Here is a 12829-nt window from a genome sequence, read left to right as displayed (position 1 = left end):
GGAGCTGTCTAAGATCACCATGCCTGTCATCTTTAATGAACCCCTCAGCTTCCTTCAGAGGCTATCTGAGTACATGGAGCATACGTACCTCATCCACCAGGCCAACACCTCCACGGACTCCATCGAGAGGATGAGGGTGAGGAGAGGACACAAGGCTCCTTCGCCTTAATCTGCACATTGATTTTCCATTCTTTCTTTCGGCTCCATTATTCAAAGGCAGGCCCAAGTGAAAGACTTGGTTATTGCTCTCGAATCGACTCATGAAAAAAAATAAAAAGAAAAGATAAGAAGAAAGTAACTTGGTGTTGAATGAGTCTCTGTCTAGACGGCTCTCACTGCCTTTCTGAAAGCATTCCTCACAGAGTCAGTGGTGCATCTCTTTTGCCTCCATTTTCAAATCTTATTCTCTGCTTAGTCGGAATTGCCCCGCTTTGTGTGAAAGCGGCTTTTGAAGAGCCGTCTGCGGAGTGTGTTTTGATGTCCTGCTCTGACCCCTGGTGTTTCGCAGTGTGTGGCAGCGTTCGCTGTGTCTGCGGTCGCTTCTCAGTGGGAGAGGACGGGGAAGCCATTCAACCCCTTGCTGGGGGAGACCTACGAGCTTGTCAGGTAAGAGCCGCTGATGTGTAATGACCAGACTTCCATTCATTTCATTGGATATTGGCTTTTCCTTTCCCCCCAGTTCACCTCTTTGTTCCTCCTTCTCCTGGCTCTTAACCTTGCCCTATTGTATGTCTCTCCCTCCTGCATGTTTTTCTTCTCCCATTCTTTCTCTCTTACTCTTTCTTTCTCTCTCTCTCTCTCTCACACACACACACACACACACACACACACACACACACACAACAAACTCTTTGTAACTGTGTGCCTCTCTCCCCCTCCTCCCAGAGAGGACCTGGGCTTCAGATTGATGTCGGAGCAAGTGAGCCACCACCCTCCAGTGAGTGCCTTCCATGCTGAGGGGCTCCAGAAAGACTTTGTGTTCCACGGCTCCATCTACCCCAAGCTCAAGTTCTGGGGAAAGAGTGTGGAGGCTGAGCCCAAAGGCGCCATCACCCTAGAGCTTCCTAAGTAAGAATCCTATACATATTCTTTTATATCGCTCGCTGATAATGATTAACGCAAGGATAGACAGGGAAAGAAGTAAAGTGGAAAAGGAATGGAACTCATAAATATAAATTGCAAAACAGAAACAGTAAAGGTGAAGGGTAAAAGCACAAATACAGTTTTAAAATACATAGAAAAACTGTTGTTCCTCGTCGCTTCTGTAAATAACTATCTAGTGCGTCAACGAGAGAGGACTAATTGTAGCGAGAGAGGAGTCCACTAGACTCTGAAGAAGACGTGGCAGAATGTTGAAACGTTAGTCCCTTATGTTGGCACACTAAAATAAACATCTGAATTTAAACATCCGTGTTGCTCCGGCAAAACTCATCTCTCTCGCTATTCGTTATAAAATATTTGTCGTTCAAAACACTTTGACCAGTTGCCTTTTTATGTTGTAAGTAAGTTGTTGTGAAAAGTAACTTGAGTCTGTAAACTAATAGACAACCCTGTGCTTCCTCCCAGACATAATGAAGCTTACACCTGGACTAATCCTACGTGTTGTGTACACAACATCATTGTTGGTCAACTGTGGATCGAGCAGTATGGTAATATGGAGATAATAAACCATCAGTGAGTGCAACACTTGCCAACATCTTCATTTTGTGTTTTTTTTTTTTTTGACGTCATTCAACAGTTTTTATGGATTATGCTGTTTGATTTTTGCGTCTGGGGGCTGGGGGCCTTGAAGATATTTTATGCCAAATGGTGGTCTGCAACATAAATTATTTAATACATAAAATAGAAAGTAGAATAAAATATTTAATAGAGATGCTCAGTCTGATTTTGCTTAAAGGGACACCAGGCAAGCCTGATGCTTTTTCTCTACGAAACTCCCCCTCGCTCGGTCTGAAGCTCTTTTCCTTTTCTTTGCGTCTTCCATCAAGGGTTTTCGTTGCTTCTTCGCCGGCACTGCCATTATACACATGTTTGCAACAATCTCTAGCGTTTCATTAGCCTGCCTCTGTGCTGTAAACTGATCCTGCTTCGGTCGAGGGGTAGGATACACCGAACTTGCAAGTGGGATATTCTTCCTACAGGCAGTAGAGAGAGCCTTCATTCGCCCCGTAATGAGTCATTTAACCATATACCGACTTACGAAGATGATTAATTAACACGAAAACGTTGCCTGGTGTCCCTTTAATTTGACTTGTTTATTTCTCCAAGCTACTTTGTACACCCTAAAAATTAGATACTTGCTAAATATATCAGTTGAAGGTTTGCAATGTTTTCACAGAACTGGGGAAAGATGCCATCTAAATTTCAAACCTTGTGGGCTCTTTGGCAAAGAGTTGCACAAAGTTGAAGGCTACATCCTTGACAAAAGGTACCTCATGACAGCCTGACTGAGTTTGGAAATGTGTGTAGCAACTGTGTGGTGTAGCACATGACCTCCCACAACTTCCCTTATATCACCCACCATCTCAACTGGTTTTAGTTAGACCCATAAATGATTTTATCAAGTTTTTGGTTCATAATTGCCACCTGTTTTTCACATCTATGTCATTATTTTTTAATTCAGTAAAAAGAAGCTGTGCATGCTGTATGGCAAGTGGACAGAGTGTTTGTACACAGTGGACCCCGCAACATTTGAGGCCCAAAAGACCAATGACAAGAAGGCGGCAGAGGAAAAGAGCAATAAATCGGTTTGTTGCACTGAAACCACAAGCACTCTTAGCACTCTTAGCACAAGCACTCTTAGCACAAGCACTCTTAGCACTCTTAGCACAAGCACTCTTAGCACAAGCACTCTTAGCACTCTTAGCACTCTTAGCACAAGCACTCTTAGCACAAGCACTCTTAGCACTCTTAGCACAAGCACTCTTAGCACAAGCACTCTTAGCACAAGCACTCTTAGCACTCTTAGCACAAGCACTCTTAGCACTCTTAGCACAAGCACTCTTAGCACAAGCACTCTTAGCACTCTTAGCACAAGCACTCTTTCCTGGATTTACGTGACTTTGTGTTTCTTTGATATTTGATATGTATGGTGGTTTTAACCTACATGTGCGTTCTTGCATCCATGTTTGTATTGTGATGGTGATGGATGAATTAAAAAATACATCTGGCTATCATTACCCAATGATGAAACTGCCTAAGAACCAGTCATCCTTCATTAGTCATTTGAGTTGATTGATTTACTGTATTGTGCTCAGTGACATGAAATGATATCATCCTGCATTGGTTAACCGTGGTGGAAGTTGGTGAATAAAGCAAGGAGAGGCGACTGAAGTTGCACAGTTTGCATCAGAGTGACCTTTATCTTCTCTTTCCGACATTTTCCTCTCGGTCCCAGGGTGCGGGCGGTGAGTCGGATGCCAGTCCGTTACCTGAGAGCGACACCGTGGCGGCGATCCCTGGCAGCCAGCTACTGTGGAGGATAGCGCCCCGGCCACCGAACTCAGCACAGGTCAGCCAGAGGTTACTCTCCACTCAGACCACCCACAGCAGTCTCGTATAAGCCGTGTCCATAAGGCAGGCTCACGTGAGAAGGAAGGGGGAGTATTTGGGACTTGGGGCATAGAATATATGTTCTGCTCCCGTCACAGAGGGTAGACGCATTGGTAAAAATATAAAATATAAAGCATTTGAAATGTCCTCAGCTGGTGGATTAATTGGGCTCCTATCACTGTGTGCACACACACTTGTAAAAATACTGAGGAAGTGAAGTAAGCTTGTTTGGTTAAATTCTTTAGTGCCTGGAGGACCATTGAATTACACAGCTTATCCAATCCATCCAGTTCCACTGATTAAAAGTAACCTGCGCTGTCTACTTTTTCTTCCCCTAATATATAGTATTTAAGTGACAAATGGAAATGATAACCTGCTGGCTATCTAATCCATCATGATGTTGACTAAATAAACATAGAGGTATCTCTGCACAGAGCGGAAATTGATTTGATTCAAGGCTATGAATGCCATGGGTTTTGCCTGGTTATGTGGTGCATGTTACATTCAGGTACACATAATGTATCTGTCGTTTTCCTTTTCTGACTCGTTCTGTCCTTTCTGCCTGCCCTACAGATGTACAGCTTTACCATGTTTGCCATGCAGCTGAACGAGTTGGATAAGGAGATTGAGGAAGTAATCCCCAAGACCGACTGCAGACTGAGACCAGACATTCGGGCCATGGAAAATGGAGACATCGGTTGGCTTTTGCTGGTTTATTCTGCACTTAACTTGATATTCGTATTTGATTTGTTTTGGCTTTTCTACTTCTACTTATTCTTAAGAATTAATACAAGGTTATATTACAAGTGGTGTTGGCTGAGAACCTACCGTGTTCAAATTGTGAAATATTATCCTTGCTGTCGGCTATGCTGTTTCTAATCACGCTGCTTTTCTCTAAAGAGCTCAAAGTGTATTTTTATACATTTTGCGAGTTAATGCTAAATCGTCCATTTCCCCATGACAGACTTGGCAAGTGAGGAGAAGAAGCGGTTGGAGGAGAAGCAGAGAGCAGCACGTAAGAAACGCTCCCAGACAAACGAGGAATGGAAGACTAAGTGAGTGCCCTGTCCCTGTTCCCGACAGCTGCCAAGATATCTCTGATCCTGGATAAGAGAACTGGCATTCTCTCAAGTGGCAAAAACAAAGTGAACCTCAACAAGTGTCTGTCTCTTCTATTCAGAAACGTCACTGTTTGTTTTGGACACCTTATTTCTACTTGAAATAAGTATTATGCATAAGTCAATTATTCATCAGTGCAGTAACTGCAGGTTGATTTCTAGGAACTAGTAGAAAACCCACCAAAACCAACTGGTGAAAAAATCATGCATTATCATTTGCTTGGAAAGTGAACCTGCTGCTGAGGTGATGAAAAAAGACAAAACCTGGATGACGCAAGTCTGAATACGAGACGGCAACACATGTTCAGACGTTGACTTCATTGCCGCATTAGTTCTCATGAGAGTCGTGGGCACTCTCGGGTGGCAAAGTTAAGAGGCCGTTGCTATGCTATTACCAGCCTACAGCTGTGGTAGCGAGGCAGACGGAAGTCATTTCATGCTTGCTAATGTTGTGATGTTGGTATGTGGAACCTGCATTGCATTTACCTGAAAGTTCATCTCTGGTTTTCTCTCTTGCCATCTCACTGCTTGTCATGCACCCCAATCGCCGTGGTGCACAGAAGCCCTGCCCTCGGCCCCAGGTTTGACTTTCTCTCTCTGACTCTCTCTCTCCCTCTTTTTCTCTCTCTGACTCTCTCTCTCTCTCCCACTTTTTCTCTGACTCTCTCTCTCCCTCTTTTTTTCTCTCTGACTCTCTCTCTCTCTCACTTTTTCTCCCTCTCTGCTTCTGAGTCTTGGCATACTTCCAGTAAGCCTATGTCCGTAGTCTTGCAAATTGAGTGACAGCTCTTTTTTGCAAGTTCCGCACCATTTCCTCTGGCTTAAAAAAAATACAACGCTTTGATGTTACTACAGTTTCTGACATTAAACAAGTTAAAACATTTGTTTTATGGTCACATCAGCAAATGTTAAATTTAAATAATTTAACATTTTACAGAAACAAGCGCAGGAGATTGCTCCTGTCGGCTAGCCAAAGGCTCAACTCCAATGTATTCCTGTATAGCTGAAAGGATAGCACCATCTAATGGTCAACATATACACTAAAGTGCCCTCAAAAAGCTATGATGCCATACTGCAAAAGTAGCATTCCATGTCAGTTCTAATAGGTCTGTATATGATAGGCTGAATTCTGATGTTTGCCCCATTCTGTGAACAGATGGTTTCACCAGGGTCCGAACCCCCATAACGGAGCTCAGGACTGGATCTTCTCCAGTGGCTACTGGGACAGGAACTACAGCCAGCTGCCTGATATTTACTAACAAACTCGACAAACACAAATTTTCTGTCTTTTTTTGTAGGTGGTTATCTATGCATGCTAGACACAGCTATTTTTACATGCCTAATAACATTCCAAAACTGTTAATGCTGCTGTCCATCAGTGTTGCACTGCTGTGAATGGAGATGACCGCAGCATTGTGAAAGCAATACTTCTAGATTTAACTTTTTATCCGGCTATAATGTAGCTGTAGGTGTTTTCTTCCCCCTATGTTTAAACTGTTTTGTTTTCCTTTAGCCTTGTTTTTTTTTTTAAGGGATATGACAATGATGAGGATTGTGAAAAAAAATGTATCCAAGGGCCCTGTTGTTACAAGATCATATTTAAATGTACTGTACTTGAATTCGAGCAAAATTATTACAGCAAATGAGTATTATATTCAGCAGTGCTCTTCCAGCTTGTGGCAAGTGAGCAGATTTAATGTCATCGTCAGAGTATTGGTTTTATTTGGGACTTCAGTCAACAACCAGAGAGTTGATCTTGAGCTGTGATTCTTTCTCAGTGCTACAGCTCTATGCTCCTTTTTTACTTGTGAAAAGCAAACAGTATATACAACCTGACCTGTAGGTCTATGATCTAATGTGCTGAGCTGATCCTGGCTAGGTTGTGGGATGGTGTCAGTGTCTGTTGTTGAAGCTGCTTTTCATTTTATGAGTCTGACACCACCATGTGGCCAGACGTGTGCTGTTGGATATGTGCGGGCATATTGAACTCTTCATACATGGTTTCACAAATGTTTAGATATGTCAGACTTTTCTTTGTTTTGGTGTTCCTTGGTCTGCTTTTCTACTGCTGTGTTCATGTATTTCTGTAATTTCACCAGCCATATTTGTGGACGCTGGACACCACCATTCTTCTATGAATGTCAGTTGCATCAAGGTGGTGATTACCCTTAGATATGGTCATCTCAATTACTTGCACTGCGGATCTGTAGATTTGCCTTACCTTGGCCCTTAAATTACCGATTACGCAAATTACAATAAAGGGCCCAGTATTTCAAACTAGAGGTCACATTTTTGCTAAAGCTGTTGCTAAGTGAAATAAGTCATGTTACTTTACTTTGTAAAAAGTGTGAAAATGTGAGTCTGTTATTACTAACCTCGGGAGGTAGTCAGTACTTTTTTTTTGTCATTTCTGTACATTAAGTGCATCTGTGTGCTGTGTGTTGTGCAGCCTGGACATGACATGAGTGTATGTTTGTAATGAAGAGAGTATGAGTGGAAATTGCTATAACCAAGTGACCTTCTGAACGAATGTAAGAAAAAGTGTTAGATATCAATAACTCTTGTTTGGATAATGTCTTGCTTTTTAACCATAAAAAGTACAAAACACCAATGATCTGCTGATATAAATAATGTTACTGATGACCCATGAATATGTTTACTTTATGTATAGATATATTTGGGAGATGTCTTAGATGTGTGAGGTCTTATCTATGTATTTGTTTGGCAAGTTTGTGAATATGGACTGTCTTCATATACAAGTCACTAAATAAATCATTTAACAATTTCAGGACTCTCTCATGAATCCCATACAGGAAATCTATACAAGCTCTTTTACTGCTATGATAAATGATAGTTATATATGTATATATATATATATATATATATATATGTAATATATGGTTTAGTATATGGTATTGTACTGTTACTATTACAAGTGAGCAGAAAATCTTTGACAGTCAAACTTTCAATGAGCATAATATTGAAACTAGTTCATTGGTCTTTATTTCAAAGCCTCAAGAAAATGTACCACTATCAATACCAAGCTGAACTTGGTCACCAGTAAAGTTATAATACATTTTCTCTTGAAATAGAGAGGGATGGAAAACAAGGGCATCTGTTTATCAAAATTGACTGGACATCCAAGCCAAGGGATTTGTTTGGACTTGGTTTGTTCCTGGTGCATTAAAGAAATTGTCCAGATTAACAGTCTCAGTGTCCACCACCAACACATAGTCAGGCAGAGTTGAGGAGGACCTGCTTGGTGGATGAGGGGGCCGGATGACCACTTCACTAGGTCCGAGGGAGGATGGCCTCTGCCCAGGCTTAAAAGCACTGGCTGAAACTAGCCTCCCCCTAATAGGGGCTGAAAGTGGTTTCAGTCTCTCTCTACGCCGCTCTGAGAGAAGGACAGCCCCTGTCCCAAAGTTTCGGATGTAGGCCTCTCCATTAAATGGAGGTTCAGACAGTACTTGTGTGGACAACAACCCTTCATCGTTCTTTTGTCCTAAGTGGTAGAGAGTCCATATCTTATCCTTCTGCGTTTCTTCAGCCTCCTTAAAACCTCCAGGACTGATATCATGTGCAGACTGCTTTCCATCATCTAACAACCAGAAGAAGAATTTACCGTTATCACAGGTGTATGCCATCACACGGCTGGTTCATTGTATTCATATTTTGATATATTTATATTTACATGTTGTTAAACACACTATCTCATACTCGAGCAGGTATGCAGCAGTACAAAATGGTTTAAATAGTAACAAATGTTAATATTTTACCAAAATTTAAGTCAGGTTAAAGGTTGTATCAGCGATGGCGGGTTAACGTCACTTCTGTTGATGTTCAAACAAAACAGAGAGCTAGCTAGCTACCCCCTCTCCCTCCCTCTTGTGCAATTGAATTTCTCCTGAACGTGCATTTTTTCGGTTATTGGTTGAAACACTTTATTTAACCTTTGAGTAGTTGCCAACACTTGTTGATAGCATTTGTTTTTGTGTGCAGATCTGAGAGCCTAGGCTGCCTACAGAGACGCGTTTTTTGACGGCCTGCTTATGGGGCGGACAGCTAGCGGATCGTTAGGAAAGATTAGATGAATGTGATCATTAAGTTTGGGCCTTTTTTGGGCCTGCAATCGCTGATAAAACATTTAAGTGAAGTCAAGTGAAGCATTAAGTGAAATAAAGTTAGCATATAAAAACACTAATCAGGCAGACACATACCCCAATTACCAGCTGATGAGGATTGGCAAGTCAATTTCCTTGAGTCAACAGTCGTTTCAGTTACTGACACCTCTTGCGGAATAATCATCTGTGTGCCCTGATTGTGCAGATTGACTGATGACATTTGTGAGCCCTGGTCAGAAGATGTCACTGGTGTTCTTGATATCTGAGTTCTCTTATCAATACCCTGAGGCAATGTCCAGGATATCTGAGTCTCTTGATCAACAGATGGAAATGATGGTCTTGATTCTTGCTTAGCCCCTGCTAACAGTGTTCTTGATGTTTGAGAGGCTTGACTGATTAATAGGAGTGAGGTTCTAGACATCTGTGTGGCTTTATCAATAATAGGGAGTGATGATCTGGAAGTCTGTGTTGCCCATTCAACTGAGGACAGAAACTCTAAAATAGAAACAAATATAAAAGAACAGCAAATATGTCTCTCCCTGTGTATCTCTCTTTCTATGTATATTATACAGAGTATCTATAAATATATATATATATATATATATATTCTAGTGATTGGTTGGCCACAGGTGGTAAGTTCTGGACATCTCACCTGTGACTGGCGATGACCGAGGAGATTCCAGTCTCTCTGGGGAATGGCCTCTTACGCTGCTTGACAGTGGTGATAGACATCTGCTTTGATGTCCATCAGGAGACGACCTCTCTATAGAAAAGAAAAACAAATAATTTCAAATCACACTTTAAGGACCACTTTAGTCAATTACTCATTTTATTTCCATTTGCAGCAAGTTATATTTGATGCTATGGCTCCTCTAAAACAACCTGACTCTCGCCAGATGAATTTCGTTCCACCTAGCTCCGCCTAGCTCCACTCACATCCATCTGGGATCGGTTCCATTGAGAGTGATTTCAGCACGAGATTGTATGGTAGAGCCAATCAGGACGTAGGGCGGGAGTTTCATAGATGTGACATAGCGTAGAAGCTACTGTGAGACTGTTCTCAGCGTCACGGGTTGGCTTCGATGTGAGTGGTTGAAGTAGCACGTCAATAGATGACGGACAAGTGGCTTATCCAATCTTATACAAGGATTTTTTAATAAGGCCCAGCATTCTGAAGAACCACTCCAATGGATCGATCCCAGATGGATGAGTGGAGCTAGGCGGAACGAAATTCATCTGGCGAGAGTCAGGTTACCACTAAACTTCACTTACGTAGAACATAGGATGATTTAGGAGACAATCTAGAAGATGTGATTTTCTCTCTTGATAGTGTTGGCATCACCTCTACACTGTCTTTACTTGGTATTCTAGTAGAAGGTGCTATCAAGGCTGTAGCAGATATTGTTGTTGCAGCAGGTATGGTGTTTTTTAGATTTTCAGCGAAGTCGGTTTTGGAAGACTGCTGATGCACTTCCTCCACAATTGCCACTTCATTTATGTCAGTCTCAGTTTCCAAGTCCAATGACTCTGCTGTGTGCCAAATATTCAATCAAATATAACGCTGACTTGGATAGACCCACAGAACACATCTGTGTCCTCTATTAAAGCAATAGAGGCTAAAAGAACAACCATGCAAGACTGTCCCTGTACATGTTCTTAAATAAAATACCCGAATCCCTCTAATAAAGCATTGTGCTACAGACATAATTTAGGCTTTTCGCTTACCTGACACACATGCTTTTCTAGGCCACTTAAGGAACAGGCCTTCCAGTGATTCATCCGTTTCATCCTGCTGCTCTTCAGATAAATTGTCTATTATATTGGGGAAGAGACAGTGAAAATGTAATAACATCAAGTTAACTTATTAAGTTAAACAAAGAAAATCATCTGAATAATATATCACTCTGGATAATTACAATTGGACAGACAAGAGAAAAACTTACCACACCAGACACCTATAATTTCAGAGACCATAGGGGATAATCCTGGGGATGGAATCTTTTCTTGAGACAATATTTTTGTTGTGTCCTGTGCCAGCATCTCCTCACAAGATATTTTAGCTTCTTTCAGATGATCTTTTGTTTTTAGAAGGATAGCAGAGGGACTTCTGACTGGGCTGAAACCCTGTGATGGATCCAGGTGAAAAGATCCTTCACTGAATGTTGATGATGTTATGGGAGATCCAATTCCATTTGCTTGCATCTTGAAAGTGTCCTCTGAAACGTCTTTTGCTGACGTTGGGACAGTGGGAGCTGACACCAGGCCAGAGGTTGACACTTGAAGGTGCTCTGTGGAAACTCTCTCAGAGACATTTCCACTTGAATGGCGAGGAGACAATTGTGGATATTTGATACTTACTACTGAAACTTCAGCACATATTTCATCTTGACTAGGTATCCGTATATAAACAGTTCTTTGTTCTTTTTCAGGTGATGCCACGACAGCAGTGTCACTTTCTGACTTCTCAACATCCAAAGTGTCATAGGCTAAATGTTTTACATCATCCAGTGCAATTTTGGAAGCTGCAGGTGGTATTTTCACCAACACCCCTGTTGTCATATCAGATTCAGGATTTTCCACTATTGAGGGTTCCTTCTGAATAATCAAAATATGAGGACTCATTTCTGAATCGTCAGCGCTTTTCAACATGGAAGGGGGTTGAATACTTTCTAAGCTTGGCTGTGAAGATGTCAACGTCACTTCAAGCATACCATCAACTGAAATTTTATTTGATTTCTCTGAAACAGAAGTAGTTATATCAAACAGCAGGTATTTAAACAGGCAGAAAGGCAAAAAGAAATGCCTTCACAGCTAAAACTTGCAATATTTGAGTATACTGTATATATTACTGTATTTATTATCAGGTTAAATTCTTACCAGATGCACATGATGAAATGAGGGATAACACTGGAGATTTGAGTCTCTTGTCTGACTTCACCATCTCAGCGATGTGCTGGCCACTTGGTGTAGGTGGTGGTGGTGATGCTCTGGTTGTTGCCATCTCGCATGCCTCCTCCCTCTCTAATATACTGTCACTTGAACATTGAGCTATGTCTGATTTTTTCTCTGAAGACACGTCTTCATGACTTATCAGCAGTTCAGTAGTGTCTTCTACTAACACTGTGGGAGTGGATGCCAGGCCAGAGGTTGGCACCTGAAGCTGCTCGGAGGAAGCTCTCTTAGAGATATCTCCACTTGAATGGCGAGGAGACACTCTTTGGGATCTGACTATAACTACTGAAACTTCACCACTGATTTCATCTTGACTGGGTGTCCTTATATAAGCAACTCTTTCCTCTGTTGATTCAGGTGGTGCTACAACAGAAGTGCCACTTACTGACTTCTGAACATCTAAACTATCGGTGGCTGAAAGGCTTCCATGACCTAATGAGCATGAACTACCAGTTTCAGTAAGTTCTGCCCCAGAAGGTGCCTTATGAATTACCACATGAGGAATAATTTCTGCCACTTCAACAGCCTCCAAGATGCAATTGGACTGAGTTCTTTCTGAACTTGATTGTAACGATGCCACTTTTAGCTTCAGTTGTACCATCAAATGAAGTTTCAGCTGAGTTTTCTGAAACAAAAAAAGTTATTATTTAATAGGAGACTAAATAGCCAAAAAAAGTAAAGTGGTTCACATACCAACAGTATACTGAGACATGCAAGATTTTGGCAAGCTTTTGCCTAAAATTGTCAGTGGATTCAAACTCCATATCTATCATGCAAGAGATTATTCTGGGTAAAATGTAGAAAAAACTTAAATCTTTCAACCTTACTTCAGTATCTCAAAAATACACCTACCATTTTCTGTAACAGTTGAAGATGCTTCCTTTGTTCTCAGTTCCGAGGGTTTCCTCTCTAGGTCAACAGTTCCTAACTTCTCAACATCCAAAGTGTCATAGGCTAAATGTTTTAAATCATCCAGTGAACTTTTGGAAGCTGCAGGTGGTATTACCTCCAACATCCCTGTTGTCATATCAGATTCAGGATTTTCCACTATTGAGGGTTCCTTCTGAATGATCAACATATGAG

At 41.5% G+C, this 12829-nt stretch overlaps 2 protein-coding genes across 5 annotated transcripts in view; one reads left to right on the top strand and one right to left on the bottom strand.

Moving 5' to 3' along the window:
- Positions 1–7455, top strand: part of osbpl1a (oxysterol binding protein-like 1A) — a 31452-nt gene extending 23997 nt beyond the window's left edge. For 2 of the 3 annotated variants that reach the window (XM_048252394.1, XM_048252392.1), the window contains exons 19-29: positions 2–136; positions 509–606; positions 886–1068; positions 1567–1674; positions 2339–2428; positions 2624–2747; positions 3398–3511; positions 4126–4249; positions 4517–4607; positions 5231–5251; positions 5827–7455. In XM_048252394.1, the coding sequence (XP_048108351.1) occupies positions 2–136; positions 509–606; positions 886–1068; positions 1567–1674; positions 2339–2428; positions 2624–2747; positions 3398–3511; positions 4126–4249; positions 4517–4607; positions 5231–5251; positions 5827–5929 (1191 nt within the window). In that variant the 3' untranslated portion in view covers positions 5930–7455. The remainder of the gene's footprint in view (position 1; positions 137–508; positions 607–885; positions 1069–1566; positions 1675–2338; positions 2429–2623; positions 2748–3397; positions 3512–4125; positions 4250–4516; positions 4608–5230; positions 5252–5826) is intronic. The other variant, XM_048252393.1, reaches the window with a different exon arrangement.
- Positions 7456–7656: 201 nt separating this feature from the next.
- LOC125301292 lies at positions 7657–12326 on the bottom strand. 2 transcript variants are annotated; one of them, XM_048253751.1, is made up of 7 exons: positions 11672–12326; positions 10738–11532; positions 10520–10606; positions 10067–10324; positions 9447–9557; positions 8891–9289; positions 7657–8271 (listed from the first exon to the last, which is right to left on the bottom strand). In XM_048253751.1, exons 1-7 carry the CDS (start codon positions 11793–11795, stop codon positions 7793–7795), a joined length of 2253 nt encoding a protein of 750 aa, XP_048109708.1. In that variant the 5' UTR covers positions 11796–12326; the 3' UTR covers positions 7657–7792. The 2 variants fall into 2 exon arrangements, with proteins under 2 accessions (XP_048109708.1, XP_048109709.1); XM_048253752.1 differs by having other exon boundaries at positions 10067–10321.
- Positions 12327–12829: the final 503 nt, after the last annotated feature.

The sequence above is a fragment of the Alosa alosa genome, chromosome 9, assembly GCF_017589495.1.
Source record: "Alosa alosa isolate M-15738 ecotype Scorff River chromosome 9, AALO_Geno_1.1, whole genome shotgun sequence".
NCBI classification, from domain to species: domain Eukaryota; kingdom Metazoa; phylum Chordata; class Actinopteri; order Clupeiformes; family Clupeidae; genus Alosa; species Alosa alosa.
Note: the sequence above shows the minus strand (reverse complement) of the source record. Positions and strands in the feature narration are given on the sequence as shown.

Excerpts from the sequence above, each read along its gene's own strand:
- LOC125301292 (XM_048253751.1), bottom strand. The coding sequence starts at position 11,795 with ATGGCAACAACCAGAGCATCACCACCACCACCTACACCAAGTGGCCAG. Across the intron at positions 11,533-11,671 it reads CATTTCATCATGTGCATCTG|AGAAATCAAATAAAATTTCA; the intron begins GTAAGAATTTAA and ends CTTCTGTTTCAG. Across the intron at positions 10,607-10,737 it reads AATTATAGGTGTCTGGTGTG|ACAATTTATCTGAAGAGCAG; the intron begins GTAAGTTTTTCT and ends CCAATATAATAG.